Source organism: Leopardus geoffroyi, chromosome E1 (assembly GCF_018350155.1).
Source record: "Leopardus geoffroyi isolate Oge1 chromosome E1, O.geoffroyi_Oge1_pat1.0, whole genome shotgun sequence".
Classification (NCBI taxonomy): Eukaryota; Metazoa; Chordata; class Mammalia; order Carnivora; family Felidae; genus Leopardus; species Leopardus geoffroyi.
In genome coordinates, this window is record NC_059330.1 from 28,446,148 (window position 1) to 28,466,067 (window position 19,920).

At 49.7% G+C, this 19,920-nt stretch overlaps 1 protein-coding gene across 3 annotated transcripts; it reads left to right on the forward strand.

Moving 5' to 3' along the window:
- The first annotated feature begins 9,473 nt into the window (after window positions 1-9,473).
- Window positions 9,474-19,191, forward strand: MPO (myeloperoxidase). Of its 3 annotated transcripts, none has more exons than XM_045488251.1 (14): window positions 9,474-9,584; window positions 9,720-9,800; window positions 9,930-10,023; window positions 10,326-10,501; window positions 10,726-10,849; window positions 10,962-11,091; window positions 11,177-11,383; window positions 12,214-12,532; window positions 14,375-14,535; window positions 15,723-15,978; window positions 16,421-16,591; window positions 17,201-17,438; window positions 18,201-18,410; window positions 19,099-19,191. In XM_045488251.1, the coding sequence occupies exons 2-13, from the start codon at window positions 9,722-9,724 to the stop codon at window positions 18,406-18,408; spliced, it is 2,163 nt and encodes a 720-aa protein (XP_045344207.1). In that variant the 5' UTR covers window positions 9,474-9,584; window positions 9,720-9,721; the 3' UTR covers window positions 18,409-18,410; window positions 19,099-19,191. The 3 variants fall into 3 exon arrangements, with proteins under 3 accessions (XP_045344207.1, XP_045344206.1, XP_045344205.1); XM_045488250.1 differs by having other exon boundaries at window positions 9,583-9,622; window positions 18,201-18,415; XM_045488249.1 differs by having other exon boundaries at window positions 9,583-9,622.
- The last annotated feature ends 729 nt before the right edge of the window (window positions 19,192-19,920 follow it).

Here is a 19,920-nt window from a genome sequence, read left to right on the forward strand (position 1 = left end):
GAAGTGGGATGCTCAACTGAGCCACCAGCTGCCCTAAGGTTTTATTTTTAAATAATCTCTACACCCAGGGGTACCTGGGTGGCTCAGTGGGTTAAGCGTCCGACTTCGGCTCAGGTTGTGATCTCACAGTCCGTGAGTTTGTTTGAGCCTTGCGTCAGGCTCTGCGCTGATAGCTCAGAGCCTGGAGCCTCCTTTGGATTCTGTGTCTCCCTTTCTCTCTGACCCTCTCCTTCTCACGCTCTGCCTCTCTCTGTCTCTCATATATATAAAGGTTAACAAAAATTAAAAAAAAAAAATCTCTATACCCAATGTGGGGCTCGAACTCACATCCCCAAGATCAAGAGTCACAGGCTCCACTGAGCCAGCCAGGCACTCCCCTAATTATTTCATATTTTTGATGCTATTGTAAATGGTATTGTTATTTAAAATTTCAGATTCTTTGTTCTTAGTATATAGAAATACAACTGATTTTTATATTTTGGCTTTGTATGCTGCAGCCTTACCAAACTCACTTATTAGTTCTAGTGGTTTTTGTAGGTTCTTAAGAATTTTCTACATATGTGATCATACTGTATATAAACAAAGAGTTTTACTTCGTCTTTCCAAATTTTGATGCCTTTTCTTTCTTTCTCTCTGTCTTGGTCTTTCTTTCTTTCTTTCTCCCTTCCTCCCTCCATTCCTTCCTTTCTTCCTTCCTCCCTCCCTTCTTTCCTTCCTTCCTTCCTTCTTCCTCCACTGGGTTGGATGGAACCTCCAGTACAGTGCTAAATAGAAATTATAGGAGTGGACACACTTGCCTTGTTCCTGGTCTTAGGGAAAAAGAAAAGCATTTAGTCTTTCACCATGAATAATGATGTTAGTGACATATATTTTTGTAGATACCCTTCATCAGATTCAAGGAAGTTCTCTTCTACTCCTAGTTTGCAGAGAGTTGGGCTTTTTGATTTGTTTTTTTAAATAGTCAGTAATGGATGTTGGACTTTGTCAAACGATCTTTCTGCATCTAATGGGAGGTTATATGGTTTTCTTTCTTAGTAGTGGTAAATTTCAGTGATTTTTCAGCATTAAACCAACCTGAGTTTCCTGGGATAAATTCCACTTGGTCATGACCTGGAAGGAGGATAGAGGATGAAAGCCTATGAGCTGGTATGTCCCCCTCCTGTTGAGTTTAAAGAGTGTGTACAAGGCACAGATAAGGGCGTTGGTGGGAGACTCACAGCTTAGAGAGACTCTGCGGTTATAATTTGGGCTCATCCACTGTTTCCACCCTGCACTTACCCGGGGGATCTTACTCATTAGGGATTCTCCATGTACTTGTGCCCAAGTGAGAACTTCCCATTAGGTCATAATAGTCTAGTCGTCAGGGTAGAGGAAAGGAGCTGTGTTTCCACTCCCCAACCCAGCCAGGGTCCAGCATCACCATGTAACGTCCCCTTTCACAAACTTTTGCTGGCCTTGAAGGGCTGTTTTCCCGCCTTGCTGTCTCTACATGGTGGGCACTGATCTGATGAGGGCTAGAACGTGCAGAGAGGAGGGGGACTGGATAGCTCCTCCTAGCCCCATCCCCTGCTGTAGAAACCTGGCCCCTCTCCCTCTTAGTCTGTGTTCCCCTTACCAGCTCTTTTTATTTTCTCTTCTCCAACAATTTCACTTTTGTGTCTCATTTCCGTGACATCTCCATAGTCAGATTTGGCTGATGGATCCTGTAGCTCGTGTTAATTCTGCTTTGCCTGAAATAGGGCTTAATTGAGTCTTCTTGTAACAGAGAACTTAATTGTAGTACTAGTTGTGTAAAGATAATGGAGCAATGTCTTTCAAGTGCTGAAGAGAAAGAAATTTGAACTTGAGTTTTATACTTAGCCACATTATCAGTCATGCTACTGAAGTCTCCCACAGGGGAAATGCTTACCCCTTAATGCCACATATGCCGATGCTATCATTTCAATCTTTGGTAGTGTTTGACTTCATATTAAGTAAACCAAAGCAAAAGTAATCCAAAACCACTGGTTATGTAAAAAAAAAAAAAAAATCAAAATTTGCTACTTTGGGAAGGTAAGGTGGAGGGAGATGTTACTAGTTTTGTTTTGTTTTGTCTTGCCTTTTTTTTTTTTTTTTTTTTTTTTTGGTAATGAAGTTATTTTCTTTTCTTTGTGAAACTATCAAACAGAGGAGCATTGGTTTTAAAATAACCACCCTCCACCCAACCCTTTCAGTTCCATTCCCCCAATGGTTACCATACTTAATAGGCTTCTGTGCCTGTTTCCAGGATTTTCTATTAATATTTAAATGTATATATATATGCCCATAGCATGCATGTGTGTCTGTGTGTTTTGCATGAATTGTATCATGTGGTATATGCTTTGTAACTAGCTCTTTTCTTTTGGCAACATATCTTTCTGTATTCCTATGTATAGACCTCCTTCATTAGTTTTTATTTTTATTTTTATGAAGGCCCTAACGTGGGACCTGAACTCACAACCCTGATATTACGATTCACATGCTCTACCAGCTGAGCCACCCAGGAGCCCCCCCCCCCCCACACCTTCATTAGTTTTAAAGGTTGCATAAAACACCATTATATGAATGACCAGTGTGTCAAAAATTGTTTTGATGGACATATGGCTTGTTTCTGGTCTTTTGGTTGTTGGAAATGAGACTGAAATGAACACTCTTGGGCAGGTATCTTTATGATTTTCTAACAAAGCATCTGAAGGATACATTTCTTCTTGAAAGTAGAATTGTTGAGTCAGAACAAATGTACAGTTTGGATTTTGACTGACATTGTCAAATTGCCATCCTGTGTCATGGGGGCCAATCTGCACTTATATTTTCACATACTGACTGGTGCTGGCTTTATTAGCTTTTTACAATTTTAACTAATCTGATTGGTAGAGTTGCTGTTGCATTCTTTTACTTTGAGTTTAGTGCTTCATGTTTTTAGTGTTGTTTTTTTTTTAACTTTGTCTTATGGACACTTACCCTACCCCCACTACCAATAACCACAGGTATAAAGGGGTTTAATTGAATATCCATTAAACATTTGTATAATCATATCATTTGACTTGTCTTTATCTCTACAATACTACCTGAAACAAATTTGGGAACTATTTTTTGCAACTAACAAAAGCTTGAATAGTCACTTAAAATTTTTTTGTTTAAACCTTGTTCATTAGAGAACACAACCTTTCTAGGATGGGGGTAGGGGTTAAAAATGTCCAATGTTTTTCAGATCTATGTCTCTGCCTTCTAAAGAGAACTAAAAGAAGCATACTAAAACTTTTAAAGAAAGAAAACACTTACACGATTTTACAAGTTCTGTGGAGAAACTTAATGACAAAATTTATATACCTATTTCAAAAAGGGAGTACTTAGGAACAAACCTAACAAGAAGGTAAAACAATAACATTTCAATGAAGAATATAAAAGTAGACATATAAAATGATGTACTGTGTTACTCGTAAATTCTAGGAGAGTAAGTGATTTGGTAATTGCTCTGTTCCTAGTTCCCAGAACAGTGCTGGACCACAGGTACTCGGGAAATATATGTTGAATGAATGAATGGATGTATATGAATAAGAAGACAATATCTTAAAGATACCAATTGTCACCAGATTTATGTATAAATTGAATACAATATCAATAAAAATATCAATAGGATTTCTCATGGAACTAGATATTGAAATATTCATAAGAGTAAATGTGTTAAAATGTTGAAGATTCCTTTGAAAAGAAGAATGAGGAAGAAGAATTTATCTTAATGGAAATAAAAAATATTAAAAAGTTATGGAAATTGCAATGATATTGACATAGGAATCAATAGACTAGTAGATCAGTAGAATAGAATATTCCAGAAAAACACACACATTTATGTTAAGTGAGAAAAGGCAGCATCTTATTTCAGTGCGGGAAAAAACAGAAGGCATTGGGACGACTGGTTACCCATTTGGAAATGAATAAAGATAGTCCACTCTTGCACTGTGCACTTACACTTTTCACACTCAAAAATTCCAGATGCTTTAGTGATCTAAATGTGGAAAATCAAAATATGAAGGTATTAGAAGAATATCTAGGAGAGTATGTTTATGTTCTTGAAAAAGGAAAGATCATTTTAAACAAGTCTTAAAAGGAAAATCCATAAAGGAAAAGATTGATCAATCTGACCACTTCGTAAAAAATGTCCCTATAGAGGTGCCTGGGTGGCTGGTCGTTAAGCGTCCAACTTCCGCTCGGGTCATGATCTCTCAGTTCGTGAATTTGAGCCCTGTGTCGGTCCCTGGGCAGACAGCTCAGAGCCTGGAGCCTGCTTCGGATTCTGTGTGTGTGCGTCTGTCGCTGTCCCTCTCCCATTCGTGCTCTGTCTCTCTCGAAAATAAACATTAAAAAAATTTTTTTTAATGACCCTATAAAAAACAAGTGAAAAGTTACAGGCTGGAAAATATTAACAATATACAAAACAGCTAACAGATTAGTATTATTCAGAATATATGGTAACTTTTACAAATAAATAAAACAATGACAATCCGATAGAAAAACCACAACGCCAAACACAGGACATTTACAGAACAGCTAATTCAAATAAAAAGACGCTGGCTATTATCGAAAGAAATAAAAATTGAACGAATAATGTGATTCCAATCTTTGCCCTTGAGAATTTTGATAAATCTGCAGGACAGTTTGGTATTACGGATTTATTAAAAATTTTGAATGCACAAACCTGTGGCTCACTTCTCAATCTTTACCCTGGAGGACAATGTGTGTGTGTGTGTGTGTGTGTACAGAGGCTTCTTGCTGCATTGTTTTTAATAGTGAAAAAATGGGAAAACAGTTCCCATCAAGAGAGGAATGGTCGCATGATGGAGGTATAACTTCACAGAAGAATGTACGAGAGGTTTTTAAAACAGTGAGATTGTTTTCTAAGTAGTATATGGTAGATCTGCAAGATGTCCTGTTGAATGACAGAAGCACATTGCCCAACAAAATGTTTAATGTACTATCATTTGTGGGAAAACAAAGGAAGACGAATATTTCCCACAGATCCATATATATAAATGAATGTAAAGTAAAAGGCTTGGAGGGACAAACACAAAAATGGCAACAGGGTGTGGGTCTGAGGAGTGGAGGAAGGAGACTGGAATTGGGGATGGTGCAATAACCTAATCTAAAGAGAGCTTTCACGGAATTTGTGACATTTTAGTTTTATTCACAATGTATCCACGTATTACCTGTACAATTCAAAATTAATTTTTAAAAATTTAAAGAGCAAGAAAAGAAGGTCTTTGGGCCAGGTGCAATTGCTGTGTCTGAGGGGTCATTGACCCTGCCTCCGCCCAGCTTCCATAGCCTCCTTCTCTCCAACCACACACACACACACACACACACACACAGGAAATCTGGCAGTAATCCCAACTGAACTGTTTCCTAAACAGCATTAAGAAAGAGCGCACTGTTTTGCAAGCAGTAGCAGAGGGCCCGTTATCCCACAGGCAGTTGGACTTTACCCTGGGGTGGGGGTGTTTGGGAAGGTAAGTGGGGAGAAGGGAAGGCGCCCGCGCGGGGAGGGCTTGCGGGGGGGGGGGGGGCGACTTCCTCCCAGGACTATAGTCTTGAGATGGAGCAGTTGCAGCGCCCTCCAGAGGCCACCCCCGGGATGGGAACTGGGGGTAATTTAAGGGACTAGGCTTGTTTGCAATATTTCCTCCCACAGACATGGTCTCCTTCTGGTTACTCTGCACGTTGAGAAGCCCTTTGGGCCTCAAATATGCCTGGGATAGACAAACACGGCCTACATGTTTGTAGGATCAGCAGAGGTACAGACTGGACAGCATTGCGGTCAGCCCAGTTGATTCATTATTAAGTGGTTGGAAACATTGTAAAAGTCAAGGAGCATCTCAAGTCTCTGCATAAATGCAAGCCCACTGCTCCAGCCCTGAGCCAAAGGCAGGTGGTTTGGGATTGTACATCTTAAGAATTCTCCCACCTGCACAGCAGCAGAGAGTGAAGGGTATTTTAACATCATTCGTTGAAAAGGCTTTAGTTTTTCTTTTTTCTTTTTCTTTTTTTTTTTCAATGTTTATTTTTGAGAGACAGAAACAGAGCATGAGCAGGGGAGATGCAGAGAGAGGGAGACAGAATCTGAAGCAGGCTCCAGGCTCCAAGCTGTCAGCACAGAGCCCAATACAGGTCTGGAACTCTCGAACTGCGAGATTATGACCTGAGCCAAAGTCGGACACTTAACTCTGAGCCACCCAGGTGCCCCCCCCCCTTTTTTAATTTTGTTTTTCAATGTTTATTTTTGAGAGACAGAGCTGGAGCATGAGTGGGGGAGGGGCAGAGAGAGAGGGAGGCACAGAATCCCAAGCAGGCTCCAGGCTCTGAGCTGTCAGCACAGAGCCCAACATGGGGCTCGAACCCACGGACCGCGAGATCACTACCTGAGCTGAAGTTGGGTGCTTAACCGACTGAGCCACCTAGGTGCCCCTACTTGGTCAACTTCTAAACATTCTTCAAGATTGTCTCAAGCACCAACTCCTCAAGAAATCTTTCCTAAGTACCTCCAGTTTGTCCACGTGCTACTCTTTGATGCCCCCAAAGAACACCGCACAAGGCTCTCATGTGCCATCAATTTGCCTTTCCGTATTCTCCCGTGTGCTCCTTGAGGACAAAGCCCGCACTGTGCTCGGCAGGGTACGCCCAGTGGCCAGCACAGTGCAAGCGGCCCCTGCAAGGGCTCAGTACTTGTTGAATAAATGCCCGAAAGGTCAGGAGTGAGGATGCAGAGGCCACCGGGTGAAGAGTGCTGGTGTGGAAGTCAGGAGACCTGAGAGCTAGATCATTCTGAGCTGTGCCACACTGCTGCCTTTGACACAGTCGTTTCCTTCACTGAGCTCCATGTCTCTCATCTGAGCTGCAAGGGGCTTAAGTATCTCTGTCCTCTTGAGCCTTGACAATTCCCCTGAAAGGGTAAGAGGACGCTAATTGTCAGAGCTGATGAGGGCAACGGGGAACAGGTGCGCTCAGGCATGGCTAATGGAAGGGTGAGGTGCAATCTTCGTGAGGCCATTTGACAATTTTTTTTTAAAAAGCCTTAAAAATGTTGCTACCCAAATATGCATCAATTTTACATCTAGAACTTCTTGCCTGAGGGAATAACTGAAGATAGGACTACAGATTTAACCCCACAGATGTTGACCCTAGTACTGCTTATAACACTGGAAATGGGAAACAACCCAAGTATCTAACAAGAGGGAATTAGTGAAAAATACTAGTACTTCATATACTAGTACACAGTACTTCATACAAAATATGCAGATATACAAATGAACTAAGTCTATATTTATTGACATAGAGAGATGTCCAGGCTAAATTGTTAGGTACTAAAACTAGGTTGTAAGACAAAATTTAGAGTATGTTCTTATCACATTTTAAAATACATATTATATCTAGGAGCAGCTGGTTAGCTCAGTCGATTGAGTGTCTGCCTCTTGATTTCAGCTCAGGTTATGATCCCAGGGTCGTGAGATCAAGCCCTGTGTCGGGGTCCATGCTAAATGTGGAAACTGCTTAAGATTCTCTCTCTCAGGGCGCCTGGGTGGCTCAGTCAGTTGAGTGTCCAACTTTGGCTCAGGTCATGAGTTTGGCTCAGGCTGGTGAGTTTGAGCCCCGCATTGGGCTCTGTGCTGGCAGCCCGGAGCCTGGAGCCTGCTTTGGATTCTGTGTCTCCCTCTCTGTCTGCTCCTCCCCCACTCATGCTCTGTCTCTCTCTCTCTCTCTTTCTCTCAAATAAACATTTAGAAAAAAGAAGATTCTCTCTCTCTCCCTCTGCCCTTCTTCCCTGCTCTCTCTCTCTCTCCAAAAAAAAAAAAAAAAATACATATTATATCTACATATAGGATATCAAATTGTTAAATGGGGTTATTTACGAGTAGTGGGATTATGAGGAATTATTTTCTTCCTGCTTATTTGTATGAAAAATGACAAGCCTGGAAAGAAAAAATTTACCCATAACCTCACTTGATTATAAGTGATTTTGACTTATTTTTATTTTTGCTTGTGTTCTCTAAATTCTCATGAGTGGAAATATATTACTTGTAGGATTAAAAAAGTATTTTCGGGGCACCTGGGTGGCTCAGTCGGTTGGCGTCTGACTTCAGCTCAGGTCATGATCTCATGGTTCCTGAGTTCGAGCCCTGCGTCGGGCTCTGTGCTGGCAGCTCAGAGCCTGGAGCCTGCTTCAGATTCTGTGTCTCCCTCTCTCTCTGTCCCTCCCCCACTCGTGTTCTCTCTCTCTCTCAATAATGAATAAACACTAAAAGTATTTTCAAAAGTATATAATTCTAGAATCTGATTCACAAGGAGCCACTTGTCCAAGTTCACACATAACAAGTTGTCGGCAGAGCCAGGCTGGAAGAATGGCCTCCTCCTTCATGGGCTCCACTGGGCTCCACTTCCCACAAGTGACAGGATCTGTGGGCATACCAGGAGGGTGTTCTGGATGTTGCTGTCCCTTGTTCCTCGGTCAAGATGTGGTCTGAGCAGAGATGACAAGAGTGAGGGCAGGAAGGTGGCCGGGGTAGGAGGTGTGGCTAGACCAAATAACAGGGGAGCCTAACAAGGGCCCAAGGAGATGGACAAACAGCCATTAGTCATGGGGTACTTGTCCTGCCTGAGAATGGCAGCTGCATTGCCAGCGTTCTTCAGGGGAAGCACTATCTCATTCCATTCCAGAGCTATCCTACAGTTTAGCCCCAGTCCTCTTAACTGCACTGACCTGATCCCAGAGAGGCCCTGGGCTGTGTCACCTAACTGACCACTAACCACATCCAGCTCTGCTGTTTCCTGGTTCCTGAAATCCAGGAGCAGGTGGCAGGAGTGCTGAAGATAGCTGGCTACCCAGAGCCCAGAAGAAAGGGGAGGAGGAGAGGGATAGAGGAAGTTACCTTGGTCCTGAGCCTGTAGCCCCCAGGCTTTCCTGTGAAATCCAACGGTCTTCAGCCAGATTTCCTGTCCCTTTAGCCTTCGCCAAGAATGGGGGGCTGCCAAGGGCAGCCCCCGAGGCTGATCAGATTGTTACTCCAAAAGTCCCCTACACCTTCCCTCCTCCTCTGGGGTCACTCTATTTCCCATAGTTCCTTAGGCTCTTGGTTCCTGACTTTTGTCCCTTTGCAAGGATCCCTGGACACTAAATTTAAACAGAATTTTGGAGGTGGGTTAGTTGCCTATACACCTGGGGACAACAATTGTCTAGGCACACAATGGGAGCTGAGAAACTCGGGTGGAATGCTAAGTTCAAAGGCTGGGCACAGTTCTGGTCTCTCCTTTTGTGTCCCTCTCTCCCATAGAAGCGATCACCTTCTGGGCACCCCAACCCCAGTGGGGGAGGAGAGAGCGTTTAGTCTCCAGGGGCGGGTTTTGTCTGCCCCCCCCCCACTCCCCCCCCCCCCCCCCACTAAGCCTAGAGGACATAAAGGCCTGGATTCAGCTGAACCGCATGGCCAATGCCAGGTGAACTTCAGAGGTGAGGTCCTGAGGGGCTGAGAGACTGAAGCTAGTGAAAGAGGCGTGCTGTGAACCCCTCCGTCCAGGAGGTAGGCAGGACCCATGGAGGTTGGACAGGGATATGAAGGTGGGAGTGAAGGGCCAGAAGGAGAGGGATGGTGGGGCTCTCTTCTCCCGAATGCACTGTGGGCTTTGGACTTACTGGGCTTGGGGTCTTGTTGCAGAGATGAAGCTGCTGCTGGCGCTTGCAGGGCTCCTCCTGGCCATTCTGGCGGTGCCCCAGCCCTCTGAGGGTGCCGGTCCAGGTAACAGGGCAGAAAGAAGGGGAAAAGGTGGTGTGTTGGGGGTGGTTGTGAGTCCCAAGGATCCCCTTCCTCAGCGCAGGCCACCCTGGGTGGCCCATTCCTGACTTATGTGACTCTTGTTCTGGACAGCCGTCCCGGAGGCGGTGGAGACCTCGGTGGTGCTGACCTGCATGGAGGAGGCCAAGCGGCTAGTGGACACGGCCTACAAGGAACAGCGGGAGAGGTGGGTTACTGGGCACTTCCCAGCTCTGGGCAAGGCTGTCCCAGGTCTTTCGGAGAAGGAACTTGATGCAGGGACTTCGTGGGTACGGATGGGACCCTCTGTCTGCCTGTCAGTCTTTGTGTCTTTGGGTTTGAGAACATCACTCCCCATGGCCTTGCCTCTGTCTGGATACCCAGATCCGTAGTCCATTTATAAACAGAAACCTGCTTCCTGTCCGTGGGTCTGTCTCCACTGTCCTGCGGGCTCTGCTGAGTGTCTCTGCCCCCACCTTCTGTGGCCTCACTCCTCCCTTCTGCAAACAGCATCAAGCAGCGGCTTCGCAGTGGCTTGGCCAGCCCCATGGATCTCCTGTCCTACTTCAAGCAGCCGGTGGCAGCCACCAGGACAGCCGTGAGGGCTGCTGACTATCTGCATGTGGCCCTAAGCCTGCTGGAGGGGAAGCTGCGGCCTCTGCGGCCAGGGCCCCTCAACATCACCGGTACCGTTGCCCCTACAACCTCAGTCTCCTGCTCTACTCGGGACCTCAGGCATCTCCCAGTGCCCCCCTCCGCCTCCCCCCTCCCCCCCCCCCCCGTCTTCCCGGGGGGAGGCTCAGGCACATCGGAGTCTCCTCTCTGTGCTCCCAAATCAAGGCTCCCCAGCTTAGGATAGGAAATGGGGGGGAGGCACTCAATTCCCACATCCCTCTTTCCCCGGCCTCAGACGTGCTGACACCCGCGCAGCTGAATCTGCTGTCCAAGTCCAGCGGCTGCGCCTACCAGGACGTGGGGGTGACGTGCCCCGAGAACGACAAGTACCGCACCATCACCGGGCAGTGCAACAACAGGTGCTGCTGGCTGGGGGCGGCCCCAGGGCGGGCGGCGGACGCGGGGTCGCGTCCGGGTCCCCCACCGGCCCGTGGCGCTACGTCGTGTCAGCGCCCCGTCCGATCCCTGCAGACGCAGTCCCACGCTGGGGGCCTCCAACCGCGCCTTCGCGCGCTGGCTGCCGGCCGAGTACGAGGACGGCTTCTCGCTGCCCTTCGGCTGGACGCCCGGGGTCAAGCGCGGCGGCTTCCCGGTCCCCCTGGTGAGCACCGGCCGACAGAGGGGGCGAGGCCGGGCCCAGAGGCGCGCGGGGCCCCAGGCGGCCCCTGACGCCCCGTGTCCCGCAGGCGCGCGCCGTCTCCAACGCCATCGTGCGCTTCCCCACGGAGCAGCTGACCCCAGACCAGGAGCGCTCGCTGATGTTCGTGCAGTGGGGCCAGCTGATCGACCACGACCTCGACTTGAGCCCGGATCCCGGCGCCCTGGCGTCCTTCATCACTAGTGTCGACTGCAAGACCAGCTGCGAGCAGGAGCCTCCCTGCTTCCCGCTCAAGGTGCTTCCTCCTTCCTGCCCCGCCGCTGCCTGCCCGGTGGGGACAGGGGCCATCATTCCTGCAAGCGGCCACCTCCCTCTGTGCTGAACCCCTTCCCCAGCTCCTGAGTAAGGTTCATCCTGCTCACCCACTCCCCTCCGCCTCCCTGGCTCAGGACCTTCCTGCCTCCCTCCAACCTCCGCGTGTAGGTGTTCAGTCCCCCTTTCCTCTGACCAGAGAGGGGCACCTTCCCGCATCCAGGCACATTGCACAGAGCCTGGGCTGTCCATTGCTGGAGGGCTGGAGGGCTGGAGGGGAGTGGGAGAGGAGAGAAAGGAAGGAGAATGGCAGAGAGAGAGAGAGAGAGAAGAGGAGAGATAGGCAGGGGCCAGAGTGAAAGACAGGAAAAGGACGACGGGGAATGGTGGGGGGGCAGGAAAAGAAAAGGAAGAAAAAGCCAACTGTGAGTGTAGGGACTGCATCCAGAGAACAGGGGAGGGAGGGGCAGACTGGGGGAGAGAAAGAGGGAGAGAAAGTTAAGGTGAGGACTGGCGGGCTCTTCTCCCGGGGGTGCACATCCCCCATTCCAGAGTCCTGGTCATCACCCCTTAGCTCAGAAGCACTCTGCAGGTGCAACCGCAGACAGGGATTGTGGGACTTGAGAGGCCTCCCTGCCGGCTGAGGGCGGCCAGAAGTCCTGAGGAACCTGTTGTGGTGTCTGGGTCTCCCTCTCTGGTCCTGGGTTCCAGGCTGCTTTGGAGGTGGGATCAAGGCCTTGGGGTGGGGGGTGGACAGGGGGAGAGCCACTCTGTCCCTGCCCTTGGTGAGCGGGGCTTGTCTATGTGTCACAGATCCCACCAGATGACCCCCGCATCAGGAACCAGCGTGACTGCATCCCCTTCTTCCGCTCCTCCCCAGCCTGCACAGAGAGCAACATCACCATCCGCAACCAGATCAATGCGCTCACCTCTTTCATGGACGCCAGCATGGTGTATGGCAGTGAGGACCCTTTGGCCACTAAGCTTCGAAACCTGACCAACCAGCTGGGGCTGCTGGCTGTCAACACCCGCTTCAGTGACAATGGTCGGGCCCTGCTGCCCTTTGACAACCTGCATGATGACCCCTGCCTCCTCACCAACCGCTCTGTGCGCATCCCCTGCTTCCTGGCAGGTCAGCCACGAGTAGGAACTTGGGCTGGTGCATGGGCACACCCTGCTGGGGGCGGGGGTGCTGTTTGTGACTCTGTCCTCATCAACTTCATGATACTAATCCAGTTGCCTTGGTAACAAGTTGGGTGGAGCAAAAACCAAAACCAAAAAGCAGACCAACCCCCACCCCCAACGAAAACCAACAAAAAACAAAAACAAAAACAGAACAAACCTAAGAAGGAGACCCAGGGATAGCCAAGGAGCTTCTTTTCCATCTGTCCCTCCCTTTCTACATCTCTCCCTTTCCCTCTGGACTCTGCCAGAGAGTTGAGTCCCCAGGGACAGGGGACTAAGGAGACATGGCACCCTCACTCTCTAGAACTGCATCATCCACTATGGTAGCCACTAGCCACACATGGCTATTTGCATTTACATTTAAGTTAATTAAAATGAACTTAAGTTAAATTAACTTAAAAGTAAAATTCAGTTCCTCTGCCGTACTAGCCACATTTCAAGCATTCAATAACTTCATAGGCTAGTGGCTCCCATATAGGGCAGCACAGAAGTAGAACATTTTCATCAATTCAGAAAGTTCTATGGGACAGTGCTGCTCCAGAATATCACCTCCTGCCATCTTGATTCCCTGTAATTAGAGAGGGTGAGATTTTAAATTTAAATACCTGGAAGCCCTGGGGATATGGTTGGAGCAATAATGGTGTCCATGCCCAGAAACTTCCAATGTTTTTTAATGTAAATCCAATAGTGGATCCAAAAAGGTCCTGAGGCCCTTCCCTCTGGCCTCCCGACTTCTTCTCCTGATGGCTGGCTCCCTGTGGCCTCTCCCCCACTGGTCCTGGGCAGGAGGATCCAGGTCGGCTCCTGTGAGACTTTTCTGGGCTAGTGAAGGAAGAGCGGCACTCCTCAGCGACCTACGGCTGCCTCCATCCTGGCGTTGAGCCACATGTCCTGGGTCTGGATCATCGTGCGCTCTGGCAGCTCATGGGATGGTAAAGCTGCTCCCAGAGTTTCTTTCCCACCAGCCTCTAGAACTTATAAAGACTGAACCCAGTGTCCTGCTAAACGGGCCTGGTCCTAACTCTGGCCCTTCCAGAGAAGGCTTGGGGAGGACTGGAGGGATTAGGGGTCTCACTTGGTTTTCTTTCTTTTTTTTTTTTCTAATAGTCTCAGATATGGACTGTAAAAATCTACCCCCACCCCGTTCTCTGGAGCCCGAGCAGGCTGCAAATTAGCATGCAGTAAGGGCGAGGATGGCAACTCTGATCAGGTGGCTAGTGGCTTTCTAGAGTCCTGTGTTAAGAAGGATTCTGAGGTTGCTTCCAATTTTAGCAGGAGAGAGTGCTGTGATCATTAGCTACGTCTGACATGGGCATGGAAGTAAGGAGTGCTAACATGCATGCTACTTTTTGGTCTGGCCTGAAGGAAGAGAATAAGTCAACCAAACAATGTTTAAGGATCTCCTACTTTGTAGAAGGCACTGTGTTAAACTCCATGTGTCTGTGTGTGAGTTGGGTGGAGGGTCAGATATAAAAAAGGACAAGCCATGGTCTTCGTCTTCAAGGAGCTCCCAGTCTCAGGCATTAGAAGGTGGCAAGTCATGGGGCAGATCTCATGCCTATTGAATGAGCATCTCCAAGCAGCAGTGCCCCTAAACAGAGGAAGAATTTATCATGGTGGACCAGGGCATCAAGGGGGAACCTCCTGGAGGAGATGTAAACTGAACATGGTGTGGAAAGATGGATGGAACAAAGTCTGGGTTTCAGATCTTGGCTGGGGAGGGAGTCTTTGTGGAGCAAGTCCTTTCTGATGGGGTCTTAGGAATGACAGTAGCTTTTGCTTCCCCAAGGGGACCCCCGCTCAAGTGAGATGCCCGAGCTCGCCTCCATGCACACACTCTTTTTGCGGGAGCACAACCGGCTGGCCACACAACTCAAGCGCCTGAACCCAGGCTGGGATGGAGAGAGGCTCTACCAAGAAGCTCGCAAGATCGTGGGAGCCATGGTCCAGGTATGCCGTCCTGAGTATTGATGATGCCAGGGATGTGGCAGGCTTGGGATGCAGATGTGCCTCTGCCACATCCTAGCTGTGTGACTTTGGGCCAGTGTTTTGAGCCTCAACATATTCATCCACGACACTGTAAAGATTAAATGATATATATGAAAACACCTGGCGATACTGAGTGCCTGATGAAGGTTACTTGCCTTCCATCCTCTCTCTCCTAGGCTTGCTCCTATTTCTTCTTTCCTGTCCATTGGGATGGTTTTGGGAGAATTAAAGGGGTGGGTCTGAAGTGCCTGGCGTGTAGCAGCTGGTCAATAAATGCCTCTCCTTTTCTCTCCCCCCCCCCCCCGCCCCGTCTCCTCTTCATTTGGCTCTATCATAGCTCACCCAATCTCCTCACCTTTATTTACCCCTGCAAAATGTTCCTGGTTCTCTCTCCCAACTTTTGATACTTCAACACCCCCATCCTCTCCCCAAGACGTAAACACACACACACACACACACACACACACACCTGCGTGCATGCGCGCACACACCTTTTCAATACTCTCAGACTCCAGAGAGGGAGAGAGTTGCAGGTGCTGAGGGTAAGTTTTTGCTTTGCACCAAGAACTTAAGTGAGATTCATTTAAGCCTCACAAAATTCCAGACTCTAGAATCAAGAGTGAGACTGTTCCATATCTTCTCTTTTCACTGAGGAAATCATCTAGGGTGGCCCTTTTTTTTTTTTGCCTCTCCCACCTCCACAAACGTATGGAACCGTACTGTGAGCCAAGTGCTTGCTGGGCACTGAGTAATTTCCAGAGAAATGAGCTACAACCCTTGTCCTCAGGAGCTTATAAATTAGGAGAAACAAAACATTAATAACTCAAGGGCAAAGGAGCTATTGACTAACAAAGCCCTTTGTTATTTAATCCTTTAAGTCAGAGGGCAGCATAATTATCCTTAATTTACATTTGAGTAACAGTGGCTCACAGAGGTTAATAACAGGCCCAAGGTCACACAGCAGGCAAGCAGTAGAGCTCTATTTATAAGCCACCACTCAGGAGCCACTCTGTTGGACCCAGGTCCAGTGCTGTGGGAGACAACCCTGGCCATAGTCAATGGAGGGGCTCCCCAAGCCAGGAGTGCAGGTGGAGATTCTGTAGAGAAGGTGGAGTGGAGAGGCCACTCTGAGCGTGACTTTTCTTTAGATCATCACTTACCGGGACTACCTGCCCCTGGTGCTGGGACCACAGGCCCTGAGGAAGTACCTGCCGCGCTACAGATGCTACAATGACTCGGTGGACCCTCGAATCTCCAATGTCTTCACCAATGCCTTCCGCTATGGCCACACCCTCATCCAACCTTTCATGATCCGCCTGGATAACCAGTACCAGCCCATGGGGCCCAACCCCCGCGTTCCACTCAGCAAGGTCTTTTTTGCTACCTGGAGAGTAGTGCTGGAAGGTGAGCAGGACTTAGGCCAGGAGACAGTGGGCTGGCAGCTGAGGATGTGGTGGGGTGGGCTTGGCTGCAGGAAGCTAGGACAGGAGAAATACTCTGCCTTCCATCTTTGGGGATCCTATCTGACTTTCCAGCCTCGGTTGACCTGACTGCTTCTGTATATAACAAAGGGTGGGGTGGCTTGTAGGGAACTGGCTTCTTCTCGGTGACCCAGGAGACCAGGGCCTGAGTGCATCCCAACTTGCAAGTCTGAATGGCATTATACCTTGAGACCTTGATTCCCTGGTGAAGACCTGCCCACTGGAGTGACCTTGGCACCAGGAGCTGCATGTGCCCAGCCCTCTTCTGCGATCCCCCAACTGCACCTGGGACTTAACCCTGAGTCCAGTCTGAGCTCTGGATATGGAGCCAGATCCTTCCCCAAGTCTTGCTCCTCTTGTCCCAGGTGGTATTGATCCCATCCTTCGGGGCCTCATGGCCACCCCTGCCAAGCTGAATCGCCAGAACCAAATCGCGGTGGATGAGATCCGGGACCGGTTGTTTGAGCAGGTCATGAGGATCGGGCTGGACCTGCCTGCCCTGAACATGCAGCGCAGCCGGGACCACGGCCTCCCAGGTGAGGGGGCTGCAGGGGCCTCCCTGCCCCCCCACTCTCAAGCCCTGCCCTCTCCAGTGCCCCGCAGCTGCCCAAGCTTCCCCACTGGCTGGAAAACTGTCTACATCACATTTCATTTTGCTTCATTTTACATGAACTTTGAGGGGAAGAGGTTATCATCACTTCCATTTTACTGATGAGCGAATTGAGGCTTGGAGAGCTTCAGAACCTGCCCAGGCTCTTCTCCAGCCAAATCAGGGATAGAGCTTGAATTTGAACCCAGGTCAGCCTAACCCCAAAGCCTGTGCCTACATTATGGGACAGCTAGTGTGGCTGAACCTTCTAGACACACTTCAAGCCTCAGATCTGAGATCTTCAGAGGGGGACAATGAGATGTCCCTATTCTTGGACCCTGTGGGAGTTCCGGGCAGTTTTGGGTTTTCCTCACAGTGGGAGGGCAAGGGAAAGAGAAGAGTCTTGGCCCCTCAGTTCAGGGTTCTCTCGGGGCTTAGAGCCTGGGAGAAGCCCCTCCGGGGCCTCTCCCTCACGTCCTTCTGTATGTGGCCAGGGCGTATTGGGGAGGTGAGTTTTGGGGAACCCACCCACAGCCCCTGCTCCCCGCCCCCGCAGGGTACAATGCCTGGCGGCGCTTCTGTGGGCTCCCGCAGCCCCGCTCGGTGGGCGAGCTGGCCACAGTGATGAAGAACCTGGGCCTGGCCCAGAAGCTGATGCAGCAGTATGGCACCCCCGACAACATTGACATCTGGATGGGCGGTGTGGCCGAGCCCCTGGAGCCCAACGGCCGCGTGGGCCCGCTCCTTGCCTGCCTCATTGGGACCCAGTTCAGGAAGCTCCGAGACGGTGACCGGTGAGGCATGGCGAGCAGTTCAGGCCCGCCGTGTGGTTGCAGGCCTATTCCCCAACCTCTCGGGGCCCTGACTTTCTCCGTGAAGTGAGGGGCAGGAAGGAATCCGTGACTTTCCAGTGTGTTCCGGGGCCTCCAGGTCATCCCTAAATGCGCCCTGAACTTGTTGGGGTACAGCAAGGAGGGGCCTGGAGCCGTGGGTGTGAAGGGAGACATAGAAACTGCAAGTCTTACCGATGCCTTCCCTGGTTTCAGGGTGCCACCATACAGCAGTCACTCACTGCTGAACGGTCTCCAAGCCTCTCCTACTAGTGTCGTTTCATCGTGGCCCTGACATGTGTCATACCCGGTTCTTACCTAGCCTGTATTGTGCCCTTGGGAAGATTAGAGAAAGGTGTCCCTCTCTGGGTGGACACATTATAAACCAACCCCAAGATTCTTTCCACCCCCATGGTCACAGCCCTGGGCCAGGGCACGGGGGTCCGTGAGTGTGGGCCCAGCTCCCTGTGTAGCGGGGGGGCCTCCGAGGCCACGGGGTGGGGGGTGGAGGCCGAGGGGAGGCAGCCGGGCAGCTGTGCTTTGTACTGTGAGGAAGGCACCACTCCTCTGAAAACCCCTGGGCTGCCTGAGGGCCTGGAGCCATCTCCTGCTGTGGAGCGGGTGTTTGTGCTGGTCCTCTTCCATCCAGGGAGCAGCTCAAGCTCGCTGATGCCTTCCCAGCCAAGGACAGCCTCAGGTGCAATGTCCCTGGGTGTCACCATGCAGGTTTTGGTGGGAGAACCAGGGCGTGTTCACCAGGCAGCAGCAGCAGGCGCTGGCCAAGATCTCCTTGCCCCGCATCATCTGTGACAACACGGGCATCACCACCGTGTCCAAGGACAACATCTTCATGTCCAACACGTTCCCCCGGGACTTTGTCAGCTGCAATACGCTCCCTGCATTGGACCTGACTCCCTGGAGGCAGAGTGACTAGAGGCTGAGTAAGGGGGTGTGGTGGTGAGGTGAAGCTTGGGCGTCCCTGGTCTGGCCCACTGGGACCACAGGGATTTCCCTTCCCTAGGTGAGCCTGTCCCTGTTCTGACCAAGAACACGAATGACTAGACATTCATTGGTGTGTGTGTGTGCGCATGCATATGCAACGTATATAAATTGCATTTCATATGTGTGTGTTTTCTGTGAACATGGGTAGTGTTTTGTGTGCTGCGTATATGTGTCATTTATGTGAGTGTGTGTTTGCTGTTTATGTATTAAGTATAGGGAAGATACTAGAATGGATACAAGCTCAGGAGCCAGATTGCTTACGCGAAAATCCTGACTTCGCAGCTCTCCACTGTGTGACTTGAACAAATTACTCGACCTCGCTAAGCCTGAGTTTTCTTCTTTGCTAATAAAAGCTGTCTTGGCTCGTTAGTGGCCCCACTTACATCCTCTAGTTGTTTACCAAACACTTACTGACAGGCACTGTGTAGGCCTGAGAAACATTCAGGGAAAGTCGGACACTTTCTGTCCTCGGGGAGCTTACACTTGACAGTGAACCAGTGATCCCTGGAGGAATGGCCATTAGCAGTTAGGGTGTGCGTGGTGGGTGAGGTGTGGGCCCAGGTGAGCAGGACTCGGTGGCTCCCCGTTTGCTTCCTCACACTGTTCTCTTGCTTGTTCACAGGAGCCCACCTGGAGAGGAACTGGGACGCATTGGCCCTTTTGTGCCATTTGTTTGTACCTGACGTCTATGATAATAAAACACCACTGATGGGAACCTTTACTCTGTCCATGTCTGCTGTGGGGCTGGAGCTTCAGCATGAGGCTTGCTCTGGGATCTCAGTTTGAGCCAGTGTGGTCTGTGCCTCTAAACTGGGGGTGAGGTGTCGAGGAGCTGTCCTTTGACCCACACATGGAAGGCAGTCAATTCTCAGAAGCCTCTGGGCCAGGTCAGACCATCCTGCCTCTCACCTTCCACCCACGCCACCCCAGAGAACAGAAACAGTAGTCCCCGGGCCCTTATGTTCATTTATTGCTCTGGCAAATACTTGCTACGTGCTCACTCTGTGTCAGGAACAAAACACTGTGTCCCACGGGAGAGAAAGAACAGAGGTGTCATGGGAAAGGAGGTCCTTCCCAGATGATGGGGCGCCTCTGGATCCTGCACCCCTGCAGCCTGGCACGGTGGTTCAGAGGCCCTCAAGACAGTAGACTCCCTCTCAGTCCCGGCTTCATGTAGCCAGTTTCCAAGAGCAGGGACATCAGATGGCTGGGCCCAGGAGGACAGGGCCAGAGCTGAGGGAAGGGAAGGAGAGGGTATTTCTCAAATAATCTTGCCTGGAACTTGAGCCCTATATCTGAGACTGGTTGATTCTCCCCTGCCCCTCTGGCTCCCTTTCCCTGGCAGCTGGGAGCCTGAAGGTGTGCAGGATGCTGAGGCTTACGTACCCATAGGAGCCCCAGGCCACAATAGGACCTCCCATAGCAGGAGAAATACTCCTCTCCA

Bases quoted from the DNA above. Each gene is read 5' to 3' on its own strand.
- MPO (XM_045488250.1), top strand. From the start codon at position 9,598: ATGGAGGTTGGACAGGGATATGAAG. The intron at 9,801-9,929 runs GTAACAGGGCAG...TGTTCTGGACAG, and splicing joins CTCTGAGGGTGCCGGTCCAG to CCGTCCCGGAGGCGGTGGAG. The intron at 14,536-15,722 runs GTATGCCGTCCT...ACTTTTCTTTAG, and splicing joins TCGTGGGAGCCATGGTCCAG to ATCATCACTTACCGGGACTA.